Source organism: Heteronotia binoei, chromosome 21 (assembly GCF_032191835.1).
Source record: "Heteronotia binoei isolate CCM8104 ecotype False Entrance Well chromosome 21, APGP_CSIRO_Hbin_v1, whole genome shotgun sequence".
Classification (NCBI taxonomy): Eukaryota; Metazoa; Chordata; class Lepidosauria; order Squamata; family Gekkonidae; genus Heteronotia; species Heteronotia binoei.
Genome location: NC_083243.1, coordinates 74,657,850 through 74,685,309, shown reverse-complemented (window position 1 = coordinate 74,685,309; position 27,460 = coordinate 74,657,850). Strand labels below are relative to the sequence as shown.

The window sequence follows — 27,460 nt, the reverse complement described above, 5'->3', positions numbered from 1 at the left end:
GGCTATCGTCCAGGCCCCAGCCCCCACGTGCAAAGCGGAGCTACAGAGTTTTTTGGGGTTGTTGAACTTTTATCATTCGTTCTTGCCCCACAAAGCGGCCATAGTGGAACCGCTCCACCGGCTGCTGGACAAACAAGCTCCGTGGGTCTGGGGAAGCGCCAAGCGGCTGCGTTCCAAGCGGTAAAAGACCTCCTAGTCTCGAACGCCATGCTTCACCACTTTGACAAGGGCCTGCCGCTGATCCTGGCCTGCGATGCTTTCCCGTACGGAGTGGGCACCGTCCTGGGGCACCAACTTCCAGACGGGAGGGAAGTCCTGGTGGCATACTATTCAAGGACCCTGACCCCCGCGGAGCGCAACTACGCTCAAATCGATAAGGAGGCCTTGGCAATCGTGGCGGGGATGCACAAATTCAACGACCACTTGTATGGTAGGCATTTCACCATTGCCACGGACCACAAGCCGCTCCTGGGTCTCCTCGGCCCTGACCGCCAGACCCTACAAATATTATCACAGTGGGTCCTGAGGTGGAACCAATTCCTGAACTCTTACATGTACACATTGGTGCACTGCCCGTGCAAAGCCATGGGGCACGCTGATGCCCTCAGCCGCCTGCCGCTGCCTTCAACAGACCCAGATCCCGCCCCAGCCCACAGGGTGATGCTCATCGAGTCCCTGCCCAACCGCCCCCTCCACGCCGCGGAGGTGGCTCGAGCAACAGGCAGGGACCATATCCTCGCTCGGGTTTTGGACTGGGTGGGAAGTGGGTGGCCCATGGGCAAGGTGGACAGTGAGTTCAGGCCGTTCGCATTCCGTAAAGACGAACTATCCTCCCACAAGGGGTGCATACTCTGGGGCAGCAGGGTGGTGGCTCCCCCCCCCCCCCATGCGCAAACAGGTACTCGAAGCTCTGCACGAAACCCACCCGGGGATTGTAAGGATGAAAGCCCTGGCCCGAAACTATGTGTGGTGGCCAGGCATGGATGAGGAAATAGAGGGGTGGGTGAGAAGGTGCCAACCATGCCAGGAGTCCAGGCCCGATCTGCCCTCCGCACCAGTCCTCCGATGGGAGTCTAACAGGCGGCCGTGGTCCCGTCTTCACTTAGATTTCGCCGAGCCATACCAGGGTCAAATATTCTTTATCCTGGTCGATGCCTATACAAAATGGCTGGAGGTAATCCTGGTAGTGTCTACCTCCATGGCGGCAGCCGTCAGAGCCTTACGGAGAATTTTCTGCACGCACGGGATCCCTGATTCCCTGGTCACTGACAATGGCACCACATTTACCTCCCGGGAGTTCCGGGAGTTCATAGGGAGATACCTCATAAAGCACATTAGGTCTGCCCCCTTCCATCCTTCCACCAACGGCCAGGCTGAACGCATGGTGAGAACCACCAAAGAGGCGCTGGGTCGCATTGTCCAAGGGGACTGGGACCACCGCCTCGCAGCCTTCCTGTTCCATAACAGGATTACCCCAAAATCAACAACAGGGTCCAGCCCCGCGGAACTACTCATGGGGAGGAAATTAACAACCAGGTTAGACAGGCTACACCCGGACCGAGCCACAGACACCCGCAGTTCCCCAGAAGTCAGGGAAGCGGTGCGAGGGTTCTTTCCGGGTGATCCCGTCTATGCAAAGAACTTCGCAAGCGGTCCAGAATGGGTAGCCGGCCGGGTACTGAGGGAGACAGGTTCCCGATCATACAAGATAGCGACTGAGGGGGGCCAGGTTCTGAGGAGGCACATCGATCAGCTGCGCCGTCGTACCCTGCTGGAGGAACTACACGAGGCGGAGGAAGTGACTAGCGAGGGAGAGCCAGCAACGGAAACCCCAGAAGCGGCCCCGCCAGCGCCGAGCCTGCCGACGTACGATTCCCCAAGGCCGGCCGATCCTGAACTGCAACCAGAGCCGGCCCACCAGCCACCGAGGGAGAATCCCCGAGAGGCGGCCCCCTGCCTAGAGCCCACTTTCACGCCGCAAGCAACCCCGCGGCGATCTACCCGGGAATGCAGGGCTCCAGCCTACTTGCAGGACTATGTGTCTTAGACTAGGGGGGGAGGAGTGTAGTGTCTTAAACAAAGCACCACGCAGCCCCACAGTAAAGGGCGACCAGGGGAAGTCCCTTGGTCACCCTACGCAGCACGGGAAAAGACTCCGCCTATCAAGACCAGTGGCGGGAAGTTTGACTGGCCAGGATTGGGCTGGCCAGCTAGGGGGCTGTTCCGGGATAAATGTATATAAAGCGGGTCCCGGCCCAATCCCGGCCCGCGTGTCTCAGTTCCGTAATGTACCTTACAATAAAGTATGTTGCCTTCTACACATCTCATCACTGAGTACATTACAGTTTCACTCACCCCCCTTTCAAAACAGGGCGAAGCAGCCATTTAAACCTAACAGCTGACTGGAAGACCCACGGAATTGTCAGGTTTAAATGTCTGCCATCCATTAAGCCCTTTGGTTCTTCTCCCTCTCTTTGAAGCAGAGGGAAATGAAACTGGCAGGTTAAATAGCTGGCAGCCATTTGACCCTTCCCACCAGTGTTGCCAGGTCAGATCAACCTGGTGGCAGGAGAGTGAGAGGCTTCCACCATTCCATTTTGAGCTGGCCTGATTTGGGATGCCTCCTGTGCACTCCAAGCTGCCAGTCAGGACCCAGCCTATGTATATGTATATCTCAAATGTATGTCTTATTATTCACCATTTCAATTATAGTCCACTTTCTTCACAAAGATTCACTTTTTGCCTGCTTAGTCCCTCAAAAAAGACTACAGTAAAATTATTAAAAAGAATTTAAAATAATGAATAGTATAACCATAAAAAGCAAGAGAAGATGCAATAGTGGACAATACCATGGAAACTCTCAGAAGACATAAAGAGCAATGGAAGTAAACTGCCAACAGCAACAAAAATTATGGTATAAACATTGGTTATGGTATATAAACTGTTTCCAAAGCAGGTATGGCAATTGTGACACAATAAAAATTGTTGTGCATCTTACCTGAAGACGCAAGAGATAATCAACTGTGCTAATAATTATATTCACTGTTGTGGTGTTTCCCATTTGAGTGCGTAGATAAGTCTGAAAATCTGAAATAACAAAATAATTTGAGTAAATAAATGAAAAATACATAAAAATAAACCTTGCCATATTTGCTTCTATACTGATAATGGAAAAAAATATGAATGGCATTATCATTATGAAGGGAATGTTATCTTTATTATTTGCACTTTATACATGCCAGTATAGTGTCATGTTTAAAAATGCCACAGAATGTACATATTTCTTAAGCAAAAGCTGTTAGCAATAGTGTTTAAAAATCTTCTCATGCATAAATTTTGATTTGGCAAACTGATTTCTAGTTAGAAAAAAACTACTTTATGTTCAAAATGTCCCCCCTCCCCTCAAATTCTAAGATACCATTTAGTCAAAGACTGTTGAATTAATTCCCTTTCATGGGAAAAATCAAAATAATTTTAGATAGGGGAAACATTAGATAGCTTTTGTCTCCAATTAAGGATTTTAACAAAACAGCAAGTTACTGAAAACGTACTGCAGCCCACTTACCATTGTTATGACCTTCACACAGCAGTTGTAAAAATCTAAACAGATCTTTAGTAAACTCATCATTCTGTAGTACTTTCTCACCTTGAAAATATACAGTACAATGAATTATGCAATCATCAGTATTTTCAAACATGCAGAACATTTATTATCTTCCAACAGCATCCTTCAAACTAAGTGATTTTAATAAAAAGCAAATACTGTAAGCTGATTTACAGTAATTTTTAAAAGAATGTATTGGAGAGAATGATAAAAAAACAAACTATGAAACAGAAAAAGCAAAGCCAAAATATTTAGCACTCCAAAGCATTCATGATCGAAACTACAGGACTAAAGATCTAATAGGTAAATGGTTAGTCATTAATCAAACCATGCCTTAAATATGAAAGACACTTCTTTAATTAAGCATCAAATTGTTTCTCCAAGCTCAACACGCAACCGGCTGCAGACCATGAAACTAAACCTAAAGGATGTCTGGAAAGATGCAATTAAAGAAGATTTCTTTCAGAATTTGCAACACACAATAGCATCAAAAGCTGTAAACCCAAACGTACCACGCTCACGTACGATGACTGTGGATCAAAGAAAAATAATAATACAGGATAAGAAAGTTATAAATTACATTTTTTTGTTTAGATGTTTCTCTTGGAAACTAAAAAGGCATAATAGTTGAATACTAAATTATTTAATGAAACTATCAATAAAGAAATCCATGTGATTATAAAACCTATTTTGATGTTAAAAAAGAAAAGAAGGAAATGTAATCATTATGTTGAATTAGAAGTACTACATTTATTATACTTACGTGTTCCTTCTTCTGTAACCATTCCAAGGCCTTCTGCTTTATTTTGTCTCTCAAAGGCATTCAAGTCAAGAACACTTTTAACAGACAAACAAATAAAAAATACTGAAAAGATTGTTGTATCTAATAGCAACAGAATTCCTGAACTAGTGCTAGCATTAGTTTGCCAATAAGCAAAACATTCTATCAACAAAGTTGCAAAGTTTTTTTTAGTCTGAAGATTAAAATCTTAGTGCTTCCAAAGGTCATTAAAGGATCAAGGTGTCTTCTTAAATCTAATCATGTTTCATAGTAATCTTTCTACTGCTGTCACAGCAAATTATGTGAAGAGATAAAAATGATCTTAAAATACTTTTTCAAATGTCTAACAATCTCTCACCAAAATTCTATGTGAGATGTATCATTTTGTAAAAACATACTCTTTTAAATACCAAATTCATTTCAAACATTTATTTTCTATACAGAGGCTTAAATTCTTGGACCGAGGCTTAAATTCTTGGACCTAAAAGAATGACTGCATCTCAAGTAAATGTTTTTATTCTGTGAAAAAAAATGTATTTATAGTTTATTTCATTGTCTGGATTACAGTCATATAACACAAGAATACAAACAGTTGAGAATATATAAAATAACATAACATTATTTATCTGACAAAGGAAGGTAATTGAAACCACCTTTATTACACTGATTTGTTGGCAACTAATTCTATGAAAGAGGTCTGTCTGCTTGAGGATTTGGCAGTGCTACCAGAAAACTCACGTGTCTTTACCTGCAAGATTGCATTAAACCAGAAAGACTCTGAAAAAACCCAGCATCTTTTTTCTCCTTCAAATAGTCCAACATTTTCTGAAAACAAAAGTTTGAAGAAAATATATATTTAAAATGGACAGATGCTTTTTATGGCACTTTCACCAAGAACAGCTTTCACCTTTTGTTATATTCACGAAGTTTTTCCAATTTTACCTAGCAAATCGATATATGCTAAGAGAACATCTGCTCACACATTTCCTTATACAATTTCCTAAACAGTCAAATTGCTCTTAACCATAATCCTTAACTTCTCAATGCTTCTAGCAATGAAATATTAACATTTTCAACATAATATGTATGCACAGATAGAATATGTAATGGTTAAATATGGTTACCTGCTGAACAACGGAGTTACCTCCATTTAGAATAGCAATACCAAGTTTCAATGTTTCTACTACCATGGGCCCCATTTCCCCTGTTGATCAAGAACACAATAATTCAACTGTGAGTAAAGTAACTCACGTTTAAAAATTGTTTCGAGCAGTACCATCAGACAATATATTTGTAAAACCTGCAGTTTGGAGCAAAACAAACACAAACACTACAGCAAAACAGTTTCACTGAGTGCACTGTCCCTGCCATATCTGCCAGGCTACTCAATGGACTGGGGTTATTGTATTTGCAATTTGATTTGGCTTCAGGAAAACAAAAGTACATGCCAGTACAATAACTGCCAAATTAAAGCAAGTTTTGCAACACCATTTGATAAGATTTAAGCTGCTAAGAGACATTTTTGTACTTATTTTATGTGTTTATAATATGCGATCAGCCGCTTTTGTACCCCAGAGATCAACCAAAACAATGCATGCATAAAGATCTGATAATCTTTTATTTATTTACAGAAACCTTACCTTTACTGGCACTAATCATCTGCAATACCATTTCAGCAGCTCCACGTTCATGGAGTCGAGACTGTTGATAAAGAGTTTTTTGCTTTTCCATTTCTTTTTCCTGAACATGAGAATATAGTGAAAATTTAGTATTTCTTGTTTCCTTAATATGTAATGGTACCTGTAGTTAATAGCCAAAAGCATAACAGTGTAGTCCTGTGAAAAGACACTTCATTCTAAGCTCACTTATTTTAATATTTTAGATCAGAGGAACTGCGCATAGGATAGCAATGCAAATGAGATGTGAATTAGATTATCAGCCTGATAATAAACTATCCTACTCTGGTAACATCTGGTAAGCTTTGATTTTCATAAACAATCTCCATAATGCTTTTGTAGAAAAGTTCAACTGACTGCTGAAAATGTACATATTCAGGAAGTTCTTCATCTTATATGGTATTTTTTCAGGAACAGTATGGATAGAGTGTTACATTGTCTCTATTGTTACTTTACTTTTTAAAGCTGTGACATGAAAGAATTTTAGTTAAAAGATTCACCTCAAATGTCTTCTCCTTTTCTTCTTCATCATCATCTTCATCATCTTCTCCGCTTTGACAGCTCTGTTTTTCATGTAGAAGATAAATCAGATAATTCAAGAGTATTACTAAGGCAATATTTATAAGCAAAGATATGTTTTTCTTTAAAAAAAAAACTTTCATGCACCTGGCACCTCAATGAATTCACCCATATAAATACACAGTATCAAGCCCTTATCCATCTATCCATACTCTCACTCTCTCTCACATACACATGTACAACCATGTTCTTCTCTCATCTGTACTAGAAATACTAGTAATCTTATCTCACTTATATAAAGCAAATAGAAAAGAAACTTCTAGTACGTGGACAAAAGGGATTTAGCACTCAAAAGAGGAAAAAAAATCTTTCAGCTCATTCTTATTCCCCCAATTTCACTGGAAATAAGATCTTAATTATCTGGTCCCAAAATATCTGTGACTAGAATAGGAACAGAAGGAGCATGAGAGAGTTTTTAGACAAGTAAATCCAGCAACTTTTCACCCTTCCCTACTCATCCTTTCCTCACTTCCTTGTACAGCCCATGTACACAACTTGGAAACATGATTTAGTCCTACTTCTTCCAGTCTAGGCACATGACCCCTCCTCCACATGTCTTCTGTTTAGAGTAGGTGAGTTCACAAGTGCAGAAATTACCAGTGAAATCCTAAACATGTCTGATCATAATTCCCCTGAAGTCTATTCCAGTGGAGTTTACTCTCAAAACAGTGTTCTAAGGATTATGCTGTTAATTGTCAGTAACCCCCACTTTTTTATCATAATATAGATTAGAATGCTAAAATTCTGGCAACTCAGATAAATTGTAGCCACGATTTACAGTCTCAGGTGCATCTTCCAACCAACCTTCACCCTGGGTTCTGTTCAGACAGCTTTTTCCTCAGTTTCATGATTCCCATGGTAATGTGTATATTACAATATATATATTGCAATATAAGATTCATTTCATCTAGGTTTACTTATTTGCATCTAACACCATGAAGCTAGTAAACTTGAATTTTAATCATTTTTAATCATTTTTCTTCATGAACCTGCCAAAATTTGAGATTTACATCAAGGCCTGCATCAACTACATTCGTCCAGAGAAAGAACTTAATCAGATTATCATTATATTATTACTAACCAGTAGGCTGTGTTAATAAATATATGTCAAGATATAGGCTTGCAAGGAATTTGGAAAATTTCCACTTGCTCTCTCACTCCAGATTACTAACCTCTTAGGAGTTTGAGCCAGCCAACTTCCCTCCCCATTCTATTTTCCTTCTTTATAGAGCATGCCCAGTGCACATCATACTGGTATTATTATGTGTGGGTTCTTTTTAATTTATAAAGTATTTTTCTGCGTGACTTGCTTATCTGTATGTGGTTTGCCTCTATGATTGGTAAGGACTCCCAGTTTATTATTATCAAAAGTAATAATGATAACAGAAGCCTGAATCGCCCAAACCAGTCTTGAGTTCCTAGGAATTCAGAAGCTAAGCAGGGTTGGTCATGATTAGGTACTTTGATGGAAGATCAGCAAGCAAGATTTGGGTTGCTATGTAGTGGTAAGCAATGGCAAAACTGCCTCTGCTCATCTCTTACCTTGGAAACTATTTCAGGGGTTGCCATAAATTGGTTGTGACATGATAGTACTTAATTAAATATTAAATAATAGTAGTAGAGGCTCATTCCAGCTTACTGTGGGCACAGCATGGGTACATAGAAGATCTCAAAAGAAAGATTTAGTTCTTCTCTCATATGTGCATGTGCAGGCAGTGTTGGACACAAGGGATGCAACTGCACATTCCTTAACTGAGTGGATGGGAGACACATACAGGCCTCCCATTCTGTCATGGTTTGATATGGTGAGTTTTTGTGTGTAGTGTGCAGTGCTTGGTCACTCACTTTGTACACTTCTCTACATTCTGGCTTGAGCCCCAGAACAAATTATTAATAGAAGGATTATATTTATTAATCACAATAGCAGGGGTCCCTACATATAGATAATGATACTTGTTATTTCAAGTTTAGATTTCTAAAAGGAATTAAACTACTTGTGTAGAATTACCTGGGGGTACTGCCCCAAGCTTAGGTTAAAACTTTGTAACAGTAAGAAACAACCTACAGAGATGTTGCATGAATAGCAGCTGTAAGGCTTGCTAATTTAGAGTCAGGCCATGGAACAGGAGGGGTTTTAACCCTTTCTCTAACCTCAATCATAGTTCTTATCTGACATGTAGGAGGAAACATACAGGAAACTATATAGATAAAAAGCAGCTTAAAAGGGCAAGCTGAAATCAGGAAAAGTGTGCAGGGGGAAATAATTAAAACCTCTCCTTCCATGTCATGGTTCCAACTGAATCCTAGTCATCCTATGGCTGCTATTTATCCTTGGCGGGGGGGAATCCAAGGATATCTGTCAGGTCAAGCAGCTCAAATCTCAAAAGGATTAAAGGTTACATAACAAAAATGGGGACTTTAAAATAATTGTTTTAAGGTAGATTTTGAAATGAGATACATACCTTTGCCATCATTGCTGAATATGCAGTATACAGTGGGTCATTATCCAATTTGCTGTAATAAAGTTAATAAAGTAGTTGTATTATTAAAACTGTTTCTGAAGTGAATTTAGAAGTCACCAGATGAACTGCAATTCCATGTACCAATGAAGCAGAGTTACTTTTAACTTCCTGCAAACCATGATACTATCTGAAAAGCCTATAAGTATAGGGACTATATTAGGTTCATTGTTAAAGTATACCTTTACAATAGAATTGCATATCTGTTGACTTGCAAGAAAAAAATAATTTATTTTTTGTCTGTTGTGCCCAAGAAATGCTTACAAGCTATCAGAGATTCCAGCCATGGTTTTTCTATAGCTCTGATGATTATCAATGATTTTATCAGGCACTAAATTGATTTTCAACAATAACTGAAAACTCTAACTATAATGTTCTCTCATTGTTCTGTTAAGAAGATTTTCTTTTTGAGAAGGCTACAATCTAATTTAAAAAGGCACAGGTCTTAAAGTTTTAACTTTTTTCTTTTTACTCTTTTTATTAGATTAATATTCTATTAAAATTATATAACACCTATGCCAACCAACATTGTCCCATGCACTACTTAAAAAAATTGCTATAACAAGTTGACAGTTAAAATAAAGAACTCAACTGTCATCTCCACCACTACAGGAACTACTAAGGGGCTCCGTACACAATAGGTGCACAGTAGGGTTCTAATGGCCCATTATGCATAACCCTTCACTACTTCTTCAATCCAAGCCAGCAGCACCCTTCCCCAGCTTTCTCCTCCACTGGGTTTGCACAGGCAAACTTGAGTTTGGAACTCTACTGGGGAAAAGGAAATGACATGGTTTAGAGAAGGAATACAACCAAACCATCCATCACTTCTCCAGTCCCAACTCCCATTTGTAAAGTTGCATTTCTTTCTTTCTTTCTTTCTTTCTTTCTTTCTTTCTTTCTTTCTTTCTTTCTTTCTTTCTTTCTTTCTTTCTTTCTTTCTTTCTTTCTTTCTTTCTTTCTTTCTTTCTTTAATGGACCTCCATTACACACATATTTGTATGTGACATGAAATTAGCCCCTCAGAAACGGAAATTTTTGTAATATATTCATCCTTTCTTTTTGAGAAGTAAGCATTTACTTTCTTTGACTAAAAGGATAATCTCCCTTCTTTAGAATAGAACCCCAATCCAAAACCTTTGTCTTGATGCATCAACAGAAATCCACATGCAAAAGAGTAGTGCAACAGTGAAAATCGAATCCCACATTCAAAAACTTGGGCTGCATGAGTTGTAGCCATCACTCAATGGGATCTGTTACCCCCCTTAATATATTGTCTATATATTCAATCTGATGCTGTTAGTCACTTGTTTACACCCATAGCTGACAGTCCTAAACAAATCTACAGTCGATGCAGGAATGTGAAATGCAGACATTTCTATACAGGCAAGTATGTACACTCACTATAATGTGGGAAGCCATGTGGATTAGAATTTTCACAAGGAAGCAGAAGCAAAATTCCATTTAAAAAAATGTAGCTTCCGTATCATGGCTGGAATTAATAGAAATGGACCAAATCCGTACACACAGTGGGACTCTGCCCCCCAACTTTATATGGTATCTTTCAAGCCACTTTTGAAATTCAGAAGTTTCAGAAGTGGCACAAGAATGACTCGTGGAAGTGCCCATTTACATCACAATTTTTTTCCAAATAGTTTTGATGTGAAAAAAGTCAGTTTAAAATGAAGATCTCATCTGCTATAGCATGATACCAATTACTGAAAATAGATACAATCCAATCTTGATTTGAAATGCCTTATTTCCAAAATTGACATGCTGATATCAATCAACTAACAACCACCCTAATGCCAGATAACTAGTTAAAGGTCCTTAGTCTGACCATGTACAATTATGATTAGTTACAGTAGTTTAATGAACTAATGGAGAGTTCATTATATGGTGCGTAGGTGCAGCTTAACTATGTTAAACATGCGTAAAGGGAATTAACCACTGTTATGTGGGATCCCATGCCCCATACATAGGTTTGCCAATCCCCAGGTCCCAGCAAGGGAATTGATCTGTTTCAGTTTCAGTTTATTTCAATTTATATCCCGCCCTTCCCACCAAAGTGGCTCAGGGCGGCATACAACACATAAAAACTAACATAGGTTTTGGATTTAAAATACAACAAATTACACCGTTAAAACAGTAAAATGGCAAAACATAAAAACAGGCGATCAATCAGACTACTACACTGCAATCTTCTATAGAGTTTCTAATGCCAGTTAGTTATAAGCCAGCCGGAAGAGGGCTGTCTTACAGGCCCTGTGGAACTGGCCAAGGTCCCGCAGGGCCCTCACCTTCTCCGGCAGCTGGTTCCACCAGCAAGGAGCCTTTACTGAAAAGGCCCTGTCCCTGGTGGATTTCAGACAGGCCTCTTTTGGCCCAGGGATATCAAGCAGATTTTGAGAGCCCGATCTCAGCACTCTCTGGGGAACATGTGGGGAGAGACGGTCCCTAAGGTAGGCAGGTCCTAGGCCATATAGGGCTTTAAAGGTAATAACCAGCACCTTGTACCAGACTCGGTATATTATTGGCAGCCAGTGCAGATCCCGGAGCCCTGGCCGAATGTGCTCCCATCTTGGGAGCCCTAATAACAGCCGGGCAGCGGCATTCTGCACAAACTGCAACTTCCGGGTTCGGCACAGGGGCAGCCCCATGTAGAGGGCATTACAATAATCCAACCTCGAGGTGACCATTGCATGAATCACCATTGCTAGATCGTCGTGCTTCAGGAAAGGAACCAACTGCCTCGCCCGCCTAAGATGGAAGAATGAGGACTTAGCAGTGGCTGCTATTTGAGCCTCCATTGTTAGGGAAGGCTCCAATAGTACCCCCAAAAACTGGCAGGGGGATTTCCCTTCCTGGGCCATGACGGCCCAAGCAAAGGACCTCTGTCTTCGCTGGATTTAGCCTCAGTCCACTCAGCCGTAGCCACCTAGCCACAGCCTGTAACGCCTGGTCCAAATTTTCTGGGATGCAGGTAGGCCATCCATCCATAAGCAGATAGAGCTGGGTGTCATCAGTGTACTGATGACAACCCAACCCATACCTCCGGGCAATCTGGGCAAGGGGGCGCATATAGATGTTAAATAACATCTGGGAAAGCACCGCCCCTTGAGGCACTCTGCAATCAAGCGTGCGTCTCTGGGACAGTTCATCCCCAATCGCCACCCTTTGTCCCCGACCCTCAAGCAAGGAGGAAAGCCATTGTAAGGCCAACCCCTGAATCCCTGCGTTGGCGAGGTGGCAGGTCAGTAGCCGATGGTTGACCGTATCGAAGGCTGCCAACAGGTCCAACAACATCAGCACCGCCGAGCCGCCTTGATCCAGATGCCGTTGAAGGTCATCTACCAGGGCAACCAGCAACGTCTCCATCCCATGGCCTGGGCGAAAGCCGGACTGATGGGAATCAAGGATGGAAGCATCCTCCAGGAAACTCTGTAGCTGCATCGCCACTGCCCTCTCGATAAGTTTGTCCAAAAAGGGCAAATTCGAGACCGGCCGGTAGTGTACCAATTCGGCCGGGTCTAACGTTGTTTTTTTCAAGAGGGGACGGACCATCGCCTCTTTGAGTGGTGTTGGAAAGTGCCCTTCCATCAGGGATCTATTTATGATATCCCGTACAGGGTATCTGAGCTCCCTCTGGCAGGTTTTAATAAGCCAGGAGGGGCATGGGTCCAAATTGCAGGTTGTTGGGCGTGCAGATAAGAGGATCCTGTCAACTTCCTCCAGTCTGAGAGCACTGAAACCATCCAGAACACAATCCGAAGACAGGCACGGAGCCTCAGGTTCGCAGACTGTCTCTAATATGGCAGGAAGGTCGTGGCGGAGCAACGCGATCTTATCTGCAAAAAAATTCACAAAAGCCTCACAGCCAATCTCCAATTCATTAGAATTTGGTCTGCCTTGTGGCAGCGTTGTAAGAGTCCGAATTATATTGAACAGTTGTGCAGGGGGCGAAATTGCAGATGCAATCTTAGCCGCAAAGTATGTTTTCTTTGCGGTTTTGACCACCATCTCATAGGACTTCATAATCTCTCTATAAGATGTTCGAGTCGCTTCATCTCGAGTACGCCGCCATTGCCTCTCTAGTCGTCTGAGTCCCTGTTTTAATTGCCGCAACTCTTGGTTATACCAAGGCGTCGGCTTTAAACAAGGGCGCAGAGGATGCCTAGGTGCGATCTCATCGATGGCTCTGGAGAGTCTATCATTCCAAGACTCCACCAGATCATCTAAGGAATCGCCAGGGGGCCAGGGATCCCGCAGCGCCATCATGAACCATTCCGGGTCCATCAAGCTCTGCGGGTGAGCCAAAATACGCTCGCCGCCTAAACAGGCTCAGGGTGGCATATCCACACGAGCCTTGAGGGCATAGTGATCCGACCATGGCACTGCTTTGGCAGTAATATCGTTCACTAAAACTCCCGCCGCGAAGACCAAGTCTAACATGTGCCCCGCCTGATGAGTGGGCGTTGTAACAACTTGGGAGAGTCCTAGTGTCACCATGGATGACACCAGGTGCATCGCCTGATTGGAGGCCGCGTCATCAGCATGAACATTGAAGTCACCCAGGATCAAAAGCCTTGGGTACTCCAATGCCCAGCCTGCTGCAGCCTCCATCACGGATGGTAAGGCGCCAGCCGGTGCGTAAGGTGGACGGTACACCAGCCAAATCACCAACCCCTCCCCAGTGTCCCACATCAGACCGGCACATTCAATGCCCTTATCTCCGGGGCCAGGAGAGCCCGGAAGGAGAAAGCCTCTCGTATGAATAGTGCTACTCCTCCCCGCCACCCGCTAGTCCGTGACTGGTGAAAGACCGAGAATCCTGGGGGGGCCATCTGGGAGAGGGCTACGGTCTCTCCATCGCACACCCAGGTCTCAGTCACGCATGCCAGGTCCATATCCTGCTCGAACAGGAATTCCCGAAGGGTAGAGATCTTGTTATTAATGGACCTGGCATTACATAACACCAGTGACGGAGGCGAGTAATTTCGCCTGGCCCCAGTACCTGTCACCGTCAGGATGGGACGCAGGCTGGAAGGTGGTCGAGCACTGTCATGTCTCAGACTCCTTCCCTTATATTTCTGCCTGTTCCCACCGTCATACCTTCCCCTCCCCAGGAGTACTGGAATCCTCAGGCCAGTCATTCCTGCTGGTGCCCACCAGCCTTCAGACTGGCAGAATAGTTGTATCTATTCCCTCCTCAACCCTCCCGTCTCCAACAGATTTATCAATAAACTATCTGCCAATAACTAATAGTTATTTAATTTAAATCCCTCCCCAGTCAACCCCTAATTCATTAGCTAACAATGGTTAAATTTATTACCTCCATTGGCACCTTAATTAAAAAGAAAAAAAACCCTCATCTCTAATTAATTTGCCATAAATAATATCCTCCAATTAGCTAATCAATAAACAGTTCATTTAAATAACCAATAAATAAGTAATTATCCAATTCTAAAAATATTGACAGTTAAAATCTGTCAGAGTTAAAAGGTTAAAGGAGTTTAAAGCTCAGTAAAACTAAATAAAAGTGCTGTTATTTTTAAAGTGACGAGGTATTATATTTAAAGTGATCTGGAGGTATTGAAAGCTCTGGGGGGGGGGGCTGTTTTTTTAGGTAGAGGCACCAAAGTTTCAGTATAGTGTCTAGTGCCTCTCCCCAAAATACCCCCAAGTTTCAAAATGATTGGACCAGGGGGTCCAATTCTATGAGCCCCAAAAGAAGGTGTCCCTATCCTTCATGATTTCCTATGAAAGGAAGGCATTTAAAAAGGTGTGCTGTCCCTTTAAATGTGATAGCCAGAACTCCCTTGGAGTTCAATTATGCTTGTCACACCCTTGCATCTGGCTCCGTCCCCAATGTCTCCTGGCTCCACCCCAATGTCTCTTGGCTCCACCCCCAAAGTCTCCAGATATTTCTTGAATTGGACTTGGCAACCCTACCCATACATCATCCACCAGGATACAATTTGTTTGAATTTTCTTACCATGGCCTCAGATAGAGAGAGGTGGAGTTTGAGTACCACCCTGTTCCAACTCCTTTTCTGTAGATCTACTCTGGAGAGCCAGTTTGATGTAATGGTTAAGTGTGCTGACTCTTATCTGGGAGAACCGGGTTTGATTCACCACTCCTCCACTTGTACCTGCTTGCATGGCCTTGGGTCAGCCATAGCTCTGGCAAAGGTTGTCCTTGAAAGGGCAGCTGCTGTGAGAGCCCTCTCCAGCCCCACCCACCTCACAGGGTGTCTGTTGTGGGGGAGGAAGGTAAAGGAGATTGTGAGCTGCTCTGAGACTCTTCGGAGTGGAGGGCGGGATATAAATCCAATATCTTCTTCTCCTCTTTTCTGGGTTGGAAGCCAGAGCTGACCTGTCTTCCGTAGCCTCCCCCCTTTAGTCTTTTGAAGACACTACCCATGCCTAGGCAATACCCAATGGTCTCCCTATAACCAGGGGCCACTTGGAGGGCATGATTAAGCTGGTGAGGGACAAGTGATGCCTTCTGAACAATTTCTTTTTAATACTCTGCTTCCCTGTAGAGCTTCCCAATATTTGATTGTCAGACAGGTGGCTATCAGAGGGCTTTTAATGGTTTTTAAAGTAGCAGAACCTCTTGGAGGGGGGGGGGGAGGAAACAATATTACAATTGGATATATAAAATTTTAAATCCAGTCCAACTACCTTCTTTCAGTGAGAGCATTCCGACTAAAATGAAGAATAATTTGATGAAGAGGGTCAGGATGTTTTTCAGCTTCTTCCTCTTCCTCCTCACTTTTATTTGAAGGGGTCTGTGCAATAATTAAATTGGAATAATTTATAAATAAAATATTATGAATAGTGAAAGAAACAAAATATAATTCAGTGAAATGTTTACATTAAAAACATTAGATTAAAAATCTTTTCTCAGTGCCTATATACCTGGGAGTATACAACATCAGGAAAATGTCACCATACTATTAATAAGCATGTACAAATCTAATTTGTAATTAACAATTGTAATACATTAATAAGCATGAAAAAAAGCTAATTTGTAATTCTATATTATTATGAACTGATTGCTTACTGTCTTCATATGCAGCTCTCCTAAAAAAATTTAATGCTGCAAATACTTTCCTAACTTTATATGTTTGTGCAAGCCTTCTGATACAGTTTATGTGTTCTCTTATGTGAACCTATTTATAAACAGGGTTGCCAATCTTCAGGTGGGGGCAGGAGATCACCTGGTTTGGAGGCCCTTCCCCTGCTTCAGGGTCATCAGAAAGAGGGTGGGGGGAGATCTTCTGGGCACTCCATTATTCCCTAGGGAGACCAATTCTCATGGGGAATAAGGAAGAATTGATCTGCAAGTATCTGGGGCTCTGAGGGGACTGGTTTTTTTAGTAGAGGCACCAAATTTTCCTAATAGCATCTGGTTCCTCTCCTCAAAACATACTCCAAGTTTCAAAAATATTGGACCAGGGGTCCAATTCTTTGAGCCCCCGAAGAAGATGCCTTATCCTTCATTATTTCCAATGGAAGGAAGGCATTTTAAAAGGTGTGAAATCTATTTAAATGTAATGGCCAGAACTCCCTCTGGAGTTCAATCATGCTTGTCACAACCTTGCTCCTGGCTCCACTCCCAATGTCCCATTGCTCCATCCCCAAAGTCCCCAGATATTTCTTGAATAGGACCTGTCAACCCTATTTACAAAGTTTTCACATTACATCTAAAATTAGATGAACAAAATCCAGTTCTAATTAGCTAGGATTTGCTAAATTATTTTTGAAGACATCCACTAGGTCTTTTGATTGAATTGTCCAGTATAGTCCGCCATAAACTGATGCAGTCATTCTGTGCAGAGGCCTAGATGCATCTGTACTTGCTGTGGGCTTAACATCATGGATCTGGCCTTCCTCATCAAGCTCATGGAATTCTCCAGGATTCATGGTGGCAGAGAGAGCCCGGTCATACTGTGAAACTACAGCACCCTCTGAGGTTCTAAATACTTTCTAACTTCCCCATAGCATATCACTATAAAAAAGAATACATTTAAAAATTCCAAATGGTTAAGAAACCCACTGATAATTAAAGATAAACGGACCTTTCTATATCAGAATAAGGACTAGGGTTATCAGCCTCCAGGTTGGGCCTGGAGATCTCCCACAGTTAAAAAATAATATCCAGAGATGAGTTCCCCTGGAGAAAATGTCCACTTAAAGGGTGAAATTTATGGCATTACATACCACTGAGGTCCCTCCCCTCCCCAAACACTTCCCTCCCTATGCTCCACCATCAAATTTTCAGAAATTTCCCAACCTGGAGTCGATAACCTATAAAATCTGCCAACTTTAAGAGTCCTTCAGTTATAATATAAGCAAAGGCAACAGTACTGCTGAACATTATCACACATATTTACACTTCAATAAAATACAATTTTATCAGAATATCAAAGAGCAGGCAAAAATAACTTAAATAGAAGCTCAGAATGGTAAATAAATGGAGGGTTATGCAATAACCAAAATTCAGCAACACAAAGAAGCCATTATTGTATTAATCTTTCAAATAAATTTTAGTTAAAACATTGAATTGCCAAACTGAACAATGCAGAGCAATGATCCATTTCAATGCAATTCTAAAAAAGTTGCTTCTAATGGTGGCATATGCTATGGTTGTGCACAGTATATAAAGTTGTATTATACTGTACAAACTGGCTTTTTTGTTGTCGTTGTTCTAACCCCAACAGATAAAACAGTTTGGGCTCTACAAATTTAAAAATCTGTTAATTCTGGCACAGAAAAGCTATACACATTTAACAACATATAGATGTATTAGTAATAATAGCATGGATTAATGTGGGTATTGCAAACTGAGCCCAGTTACTTCTGTACTTACAGCCAAATCCTGAACTATTTTCTCCTCAAATGAATATTCCTCTGTTTCTATCCAATATTTCTGATAACCATGGAGGAACAGGTTAATAGAACGATGCCTGAGAGGGGGGTGAAAGTGAGATCAAGAGGGATAAACGAAATACAATATAAAAGCTTAGGAGGTTAATGATTAGTAAGCATATGGATTTTGTACAATTTTGTTCCTCTGATTGGTCAGTATACATTCAGAATAAAATAGTTTCCCCAATATTCATGCACACACATCAGTTTGTTTTAACCTTTTAGCACAACACCAGTGTGAATTAGTGTTGTGTAGAAGTCAAAATGCTGGACTAAGACATGGGAGACCCAGATTTGAATCCTGACTCTGTCATAGAAACTTGCTCAGTGAGATTGGGCCACTCATACACACTCAGCCTAACCTACCTCACACGGTTCTGAGGATAAAATGGAGAAGGGGGGAACATTTTAATCCACTTTAAATCCCCATTGTGGATAAAAATAGGTATAAGTGAATAATAAATTTAAAATCACAGATATAAGAGTTTGTTGAAACAGCATTCACAGATTAATATTCTATCATTTTATCCATAAAATGGAACTCAAAAGAATTGCTTCTCCATATTCTCTTCTGAAGTATGTGCTTCAAAAATGTTCATATTAATTTTGGATATTTTTTCAGTTAGGGCAGTGTTTTTATTGTCCCAGATTTTCAGGAGTGTTGTTATTGTTTGAGATTTCCCCTCCCCCCCCCCCCCGGAATTTTTTCAGCCCCCCAGATATCCCTGCCCAACCTGAAATAGTATTTTCAGGTATAATTTCAGCTCAGAGGTAGCTGAAATTTCAGCTCCAAATGCACATTCCTATTATCTTCCACAAGAAAAAAAATATTGAACGTATAATGGGACACTGATGCTAGCACCCTGTGCTGGCCAAAGCAAACTTGATAACTGTTGTGGGAATTGGAAGAATGGTATTTTGCATTTCTTCACTATAAAAAATGAAAAAAATAAAACACATTCTTCAGCTGAGTAGCTTTTAAAAAATATCCTTGATAATAGAAAGATTTCAATGGATAGCATGCCTTGAGCTTTTGTACCTCATACAGACAACTATCCAGTGATTTTTCTGCTTTGGGTTTTATAAGGCCAGTGTCAACACTACAACCTAGTTACACCTTCTTGTACATTGAGTAGTGATATGCCCTTCAGCATGACATTTTTTTAAAAAATCAGTGAACAAACGTTTATCACTCGCTTCTCTGAAAGAAAAGGATTACAGTTAGGGAACACAGCTGAGAAAGTGGCAAAACCAGGCTCCATCTAAGGCTGTCAGGGTCTTGTGAGCTGTTGGAGGGGAATGGGGGGAGGTGCACTTAACAGGATCAGGGAATGCCCAGCATTTCAGTGGCATGCTTACATGACCTAGAAATGATGTGCGCATGTTCAGGGGGGGCACTCTGGTTTTTGGGCAAAACTCTATGGTAGAATAAGCTTCTACCATAGAGTTTTTGCTCAAAACACAGCACATCACCCCTATCATCCCTATGTCACTTACAAGTCATGTAGGGACATCGCTGACATGCTGGGCAGTCCTCCCTTTTGGGGGAGGGTAATTCCCCCTGCCAGCCAGCCAAGTTGCTGGGGTTGATCTTTAAAACTCTATAATTAGTTTGGAACTAACATACACAGAGGATTGTCTACTTCCATTAATTCCCCCTGCCAGCCAGCCAAGTTGCTGGGGTTGATCTTTAAAACTCTATAATTAGTTTGGAACTAACATACACAGAGAATTGTCTACTTCCATTACGCATCTACTTGACCACTGCTGTCATCTTTTGAAGCCCTGTTCTGGGTGCCCCTGTCTTCTGAGATTAGGAAGACTGCAACCCAAGACAGGGTCTTCTCAGTTGTGACACCAAAACTCTGGTACCCTTTCCCCAGGGAGCCTTGTCTGTCACCTTCTGTTGACATCTACCAGCAGGTGAAGACTCCTTTGTTTTGTTTGGCATTTCCTCAGTAATCCCTGTACCCTGTCCAAAGTTTTAATTTTTGTTTTTATGTTTTTGTGCAGGAGTCCCCAATTTTTTTGAGTCTGTGGGCATGTTTGGAATTCTGACATGGCATGGTTGCACAGCTACAAACTAGTTGCTGCAGGAGGCAGAGCTAGCCACAAAATGATTATCACAGCTTAACTTCAGTAACACAGTGCAGATCTTTGTTCTGTGGTGGCAAATGTTGCCAATGCAACATTTTAAAAAATCTGCACAGCCAATCAAAACTCAATCAGAAATACTGCTGGGCGGCAGCCCTGCCTGGCTCTGCCCACTTCCTAGAAACATTTGACAGATGTCAGAAAAGCTGTCAGCAGATGTCATGGAACCCATAAGCACCATGTTGGAGTCCCTTGTTTTTGTATGTGTATTTCAGCTTTGGGAGTTTGTTGTGTGTGTGTTTTTGTAGGTTTTTTTGTGTTTCTGTCTGTCTTAATGGCTTTAAAGATTTGTATTTACTCCTGTTTTATCTTACCATGTATTTTATAGATACTGTATGCCATTAAAGGTATTAGAATATGAATTGAGATTTGTATTTATTTAAAGATCATGCATTTTTTATTTATGTATGTTTACATTGAATTGCATAAATGTTCTAAATGCTGCTTTAATGTTTTAAATGTTCAACAGCTTGGGGACCTTATTTGGGCAGAAAGATGAAATAGAAATGTTTTAAATAAAATAAATTATGTATGTTTTTTAATTTTTAAGCCACCTAGATGGTCCTATGAGGGAAGAAAGGTGGAGTATACATTTTGTAATACAAAATAAACTTCTCTCAACTGGCTTACTACTATATGTCCAATTTGCAGTGATGTTTCCATGTACCTCCTTGCTGGCTATGCTGGTCTGTGTCTTCTTAAGTGATAGTGTTCAAAGTTTCATCACCTCAGCAGTCTACCTAATGCTACTCTTTCAAGTTCCAAACCTAGTTTTACCAGCCCACCTTGCCACCATCTTAATTTGTCATTTTCTATGCAAGCATATTTTGGCAAAATATGCTGTACTGTATGAACCATACAATGCCTGCCTCTTTGTATAAGAATCAATAGTCAGTTTGTTTACAAACTTGTTGTCTCAGATTATTCCTACAGATCAGAAATCCTGAAATCTTAGGTTTATATTTGTATATATATCATACAGGCTCCCAAGTTTTTAAATATGGTAAACCACCCTCACAATACTTTATAACAGTTTGACCGATTTCCCACAAGCTTTATGCCGCTCTCATGCTCCTCTTCTCAGTGGGGCTTCCATCGGATTTCACACTATCTGCGCTGGGGCTGCAACTAGCTTCACCTTTTTCACGCAGCAAACAGAAACTGGTTTTTAGAGGATCTTGTTTGCTGTGCAAAAGAGGCAGAGCGAGTTGCAGCCCGGGAGAAATAGTGTGAAATCTGACTGAAGCTCTGCACAGAAGAGGAGAGTGAGAACGTCATAAGGCTAGTGGGAAATCAGTCTTTAATTAAAATATACACATTTGTTATTGCAAATAAGAAATTATTCATTCATTAGTTCCTTGCATTTCACTGCCAACAACTATACTCTGTTTGCACCCATCATTGAAGACTGACCAATCAAAATCCCTTATGAAATTGTACAAACTCATTTTATGGCATCATATTATGGCTGGGATAGGAGTAAGTGTGTGCATAGAGAAGAGGCTCGCCATTACATTACCGTTAATGTGAGTATGAGCCTGTCATATTGAGTTTTTTCATGTACTTTTTCCAGCCATACACGTTGAAAGGTGCTCAGGAAGAAATTGCTAATTTTGTGTCTGAAGAAAAGCATATAAGTTTTAACTAACAATAAATAGACAATTTAATTTCAGTAACGCAGTAAAAGATAAGGTCTGAACTTATATAAACTATTTTAGAATCACCACTTCATCTTGTCCTTGTGTATATTGCTGTATGAACATAACAAACAGGTGCGATTCTAGAAATGTCAAATTCAAGCATATATATATGTCATATTGTCAAAACAAAACACAGGGAACAGGCCACCAAGGGAATATCATGTGCAAAAAGTATACATCCCCCATTGCCAACAAGAATCTTTATGTAGATTTCCAGGTATCATACACAACAATGGAAATTTCATTTGTTTATACAAGACAGTTCACAGTCATTATTACATCCTGTTTGGTGCAGTGGTTAGAGTGTTGGGACCATGTGTCAGACCTTGTAACTTACTAGTTTAAAATGTCCTGAACTGTCCATGTTCCCTTGCCCTAACTAACTCCATCTTGGATGGCTCTACTAACCCTCTTTGCTTAGAAGCTTGCATTTCAAACACTGTTGCAACAATAAACAGCTCCCATGGGAAATTCCTCACATAGCCCTAACAAATGCAGACGGGCTTTGAAGATAGCTAATTGCCTCAAGGTAACCAGCAGGGGCCTTTCCTTGGGAAAGAGATAAGGGAGCATGAGAACCATTTATTGCTCCCCAAATGTGTGAGGATGACTTTATTGTTTACTTTTGATGTTAGAGGTTAAAATGGCATGTAACGCTTTGAAATGTATCAATTCCAATTTCGTCTTTGCTCCAGACCACTAGTTCTCAAATAAAATGGATTAAGCTGCTACTAACTATGGTCTGTTTCCTTTGAAATTCTAGGTCTGACACCATAACTGGGTAGATCATATTCAGACATGAAGCTCACTGAGTAATCTTGGGTTAGTCTTTCTCTCTCTAACCTACTTTTGTAGAATTGTTGTGAGGATACAGTGGAGAACAGAAATTTTATTTATGCCACCTTGAGGAAAAGTGGGGCAAAAATGTAAGACAATCACTTGACAATCCTTATTTTACAATATAGTTTAAATGTTAACATAAAATGAAGATGATGATGATGATGATGATATTGTATTTAAATCCTACCCTCCACTCCGAATTTTAGAGTCTCGGAGCGGCTCACAATCTCTTTTATCTTCCTCCCCCACAACAGACACCCTGTGAGGTGGGTGGGGCTGAGAGGGCTCTCACAGCAGCTGCCCTTTCAAGGACAACCTCTGCCAGAGCTGTGGGTGACCCAAGACCATTCCAGCAGGAGCAAGTGGAGGAGTGGGGAATCAAACTCAGTTTTCCCAGATAAGAGTCCGCATACTTAGCCACTACACCAAACTGGCTCTCGAATGAATCATCTACTTAATTAATCATCTACTGAAGTCCTGACCATTCAAGGCTGATTCAGGCACTTAGGACCCCACAGGACAGGGCAACTGTTTGAGCCATTGCCACCAAGTTTTAAGGTATAAGTGTCCCCCACACACACACTTACACCATGACTGTTGGATATAGAACGGCTCAAGAACACTCCTGTAATCTACCTTAAACACAGCAGGCAGCACTAGTTCAAGGTGTCTGAGATGGCAAAACACACTGAGCTGGCCCTGCATGACACTTAATTCTTAGACAAAAATGGAAGGGGAGGGAGTGAAATATGAATGAACTATACTGTAGCCATGTCTGTGAAGGCCAAGTAAATGACTGGGGAATGTCTGATCCTGTGAAGTGCTAGCAAAGTTATCTGTGTTTTCAGATTAAACCTCCAAAAGTCTGCATTCCTCACTTCATAAGGCAAACTAACCTAAATTAACCTTTAACACAGATCCTGTTTTCTTAAAACTATAGTAGGCAGCATTTTGTGTTGCACTTCTAGAGTACTATAGATAAGTTAGTAGTATTCTTAAAAGTATGTTAAGAAGAAAATATAGATTGCTTTTCTATTGGTTTAGAGTTAGTGCAGTGTTAGGTAGGCATGCATTGATTGGTTATATGTTACTGCCTTCTTTTGATGTAAAACTTGGTTAAGTACCAAAGATGAGCAATGTAATAGTTTCAGCTTATTGAACTTTCTCAGGAATAGATGCTTTCCTTGATCATGGTCTGTGAGGCAAAGCACCCTAATTTCCCTCAAGAGTTAACATGAATACTGGAAGGCCCAATCTGCTTGCAGGTGTTCATGATTTGAACCTTTCTGCAACTACCATCATTATCGCCTTTGAGGCTGGACACAAGAATGTAGTAATTAGGTCCAATCGTGAGAACCTGTGCTCAGTTGTGTAACTGCATGGGGAGAATTAAGAGCAGTTGCCTATCCTCTGGAAAGTTCCTCAGAAGAATATTCATGAATGGATCAGAGACGCCATAGGATAGAAAGCTATAATAAGAGTATAGGCCAGAGAGACTTATGTAGGAAAAGCAACACCCTCAGGGTGCCAAGGTTCTTTGACTTGTGTGGCTAGCCAATTAAAGTCACACACCATGATAGTGTGCTTAGATATGTTATCCTTCATCATGATGGACTGCAATCTATAGAAAGTTTGCATGGATTTTATGCTGCAGAAGGTTTGCTATCTAATACCAAGGTATTAAATGTATTAGACAGAATTCAATATATTAGAAAAGTTAGCTTCTTTGTTTTCTTTTTGATAAGCTACAGAGACTGTACTGTATAGTTAATAATTTAATAAACCCAGGCCTCAGATTCAGTGGGAGTTCACAGAAGCGCAGCTCCTGAACCTTTCTGAGAGTTCCACTGCCTCCTTCTGAGAGTTCCACCTCCTTGTCCATTGAGTAGTATGTGCGGCTGCATAATAATTCCTGGATGAGCGTCACCACCTATTTTTTTACAAAGCGACCCCTGAATAAACCTTTATGTATTTTTACAAGGTCTGGGGGTTTTGTGTGTGTGTGTGTGCATCCAATCTTGAGGACCCACAGGTTTGGGAAGTTGTTCAGGGGTTCCACACAGAGGACCAGGAGCAAGAACCCAAGGAAACAGGGTGGCAGAGCAGTTTTTAAACTAAATCTTGGGGGAAAGCCAACAGGAGATGAAATGTCTCTGGTTTGGGAGGACTCGTCTAAAAGAGATGAAGGGTTGGCTGCTATTTTTCTACCGGGTAATGGATCAGAGTTGTCCACTGTGATGGTGACAAGCAGTATGGACTGTCTGCCAGAGTCTCGAGGCGGCAGGAGAAAGGTGGCGGGCCTAGCTTGCCTGGGAAATTATAGATGTTTGTATGCAAATGCTAGAAGTGTTCGAAGTAAAATTGGTGAATTGGAATGCTTAGTGTTGGGAGAAAACATAATAATAATAATAATAATAATAATAATAATAATAATAATAATAATAATAATAATAATAATAATAATAATAATAATAATAATAATAATAATAATAAATTTTATTTGTACCCCGCCCTCCCCTGCCGAAGCAGGCTCAGGGCGGCTAACAATACGATGACCAATGGTGCACCAAACAATAAAACAGTTACATTAGAAACATTAAATTAAACATTAGTTAACCTTAAAAACCTGTTAAAACAATTAACTAAAACATATTATAACACTATCCTTGACGCTCTTCTAGTTAGTACTGATGGCGGATTTTCTTCGTTGTCGGTATAATTCAGTTATTCATAAAAGCTAATTTAAAAAGGGTGGTCTTGCAGGCCCTGCGGAACTGATCAAGGTTCCGCAGGGCCCGCACCTCCTCTGGGAGTTGGTTGCAGAGATATGGGGCTGCGGCCGAAAAGGCCCGAGAGCGAGTATTCTGTAGTTTAATTTGTCTTGGCCCAGGGGTAGTCAGTCTGTTCTTTCCTACTGACCTCAGTGCTCTCTGGGGTTCATAAATCCCAATATAAATAAATAAATAAATAAAATACGGGGAGAGACGGTCCTTCAGGTAGGCTGGTCCTCGGCCATATAGGGCTTTAAAGGTGATAACCAGCACTTTGTACTGGACCCGGTATACAATCGGTAACCAGTGCAGTTCGCGTAGCCCCGGCCGTACATGTTCCCATCTTGGGAGACCGAGCAACAGCCTGGCCGCCGCGTTCTGCACTAGCTGTAACTTCCGGGTCCGGCACAGAGGCAGCCCCATGTAGAGGGCGTTACAGTAGTCCAATCGTGAGGTGACCGTCGCATGGATCACCGTTGCTAGGTCCCGACGCTCCAGGAAAGAGGCCAGCTGCTTTGCCCGCCTCAGACATTGTGGGAATTTCAGAAACTTAGTGGAATGAGGAGAATCAGTGGGACACGGTGATTCCTGGATATAACAAGGGCTCAGACGACTAGAGAGGCAGTGGAGACATACTCGGGACGAAGCAATGAGAACATCCTACAGAACGTTTATGAAGTCTTATGAGATGGCAGTCAAGGTTGCAAAGAAAAATTACTTTGCAACCAAGATTGCATCCGCAGATTCGCGCCCAGCACAATTGTTTAGAATAATTGGGGATCTTATAACATTGCCACAAGGCAAACCAAACATTAGGGAATTGGAGATTGGCTGTGAGGCATTTGCGAAATATTTTGCGGATAAAATCTCACTGCTCCGCCAAGACCTGCCTACCACCTTGGAAACAGTGAGTGAAATTGAGGCTCCGTGCCTGTCTTCGGGCTTGGCCCTGGATCACTTCGATCCGCTCAACCTGGAGGAAGTCAATGGGATCCTCTCCGCTGCTCGCCCAACAACATGCGATTTGGATCCTTGCCCCTCTTGGCTGATTAAATCTTGCCAGAGGGAGCTTAGATGTCCTTTACGGGACATCATAAATAGATCCCTCGTAGAGGGGCACTTCCCAACGCCTTTGAAAGAGGCGTTGGTTCGCCCTCTCTTAAAAAAAAAGTACAGCAGACCCGGCCGAATTGGCAAACTACCGTCCGGTGTCTAACTTACCATTTCTAGGTAAAATTATTGAGAGGGCAGTGGCGTTGCAGCTACAGAGGTTCCTAGATGACGCTTCCGTTCTTGACCCGTGCCAGTCTGGGTTCCGACCGGGCCATGGGACGGAGACAGTGCTGGTCGCCTTGGTAGATGACCTCCAGCGGCATCTGGATCGGGGCGGCGCTGCGGTACTGATGTTATTAGACCTGTCGGCGGCATTTGATACAGTTGACCACCAGTTGCTAAAGCGCCGCCTCGCCGACATAGAGGTTGGGGGGTTGGCCCTACAATGGCTTTCCTCCTTCCTCTCTGATCGGGGACAAAGGGTGGCCATTGGGGGTGAGCGATCCCAGAGGCGCACACTTGATTGTGGGGTGCCTCAGGGAGCAGTTCTCTCCCCAATGTTGTTCAACATCTACATGCGCCCCCTTGCCCAGATTGTCCGGAGGTTTGGGCTGGGTTGCCATCAATATGCGGATGACACCCAGCTCTATCTGCTAATGGATGGCTGGCCTGGCTCCGCCCCGGGGAACCTGGATCGGGCCTTACAGGCTGTGGCGACGTGGCTCAGATTGAGTGGGTTGAAGTTGAATCTAGCGAAGACAGAGGTCCTTTGTGTGGGTCGTGGCGCTCGGGGAGGGGAAATAGCTCTCCCAACTTTCGATGGCGCATCATTGGAACCAGCGCGCC

At 42.0% G+C, this 27,460-nt stretch overlaps 1 protein-coding gene across 1 annotated transcript in view; it reads right to left on the bottom strand.

Moving 5' to 3' along the window:
* Positions 1–27,460, bottom strand: part of RYR3 (ryanodine receptor 3) — a 721,882-nt gene that overhangs the window by 107,805 nt on the left and 586,617 nt on the right. Inside the window, exons 74-84 of the mRNA XM_060262621.1 lie at positions 18,038–18,134; positions 15,847–15,953; positions 9,103–9,154; positions 6,562–6,624; positions 6,026–6,125; positions 5,510–5,589; positions 5,134–5,210; positions 4,368–4,441; positions 4,117–4,134; positions 3,566–3,646; positions 2,999–3,087 (exon numbers count right to left, since the gene is read on the bottom strand). Coding sequence (XP_060118604.1) covers positions 2,999–3,087; positions 3,566–3,646; positions 4,117–4,134; positions 4,368–4,441; positions 5,134–5,210; positions 5,510–5,589; positions 6,026–6,125; positions 6,562–6,624; positions 9,103–9,154; positions 15,847–15,953; positions 18,038–18,134 — 838 coding nt within the window. The remainder of the gene's footprint in view (positions 1–2,998; positions 3,088–3,565; positions 3,647–4,116; positions 4,135–4,367; positions 4,442–5,133; positions 5,211–5,509; positions 5,590–6,025; positions 6,126–6,561; positions 6,625–9,102; positions 9,155–15,846; positions 15,954–18,037; positions 18,135–27,460) is intronic.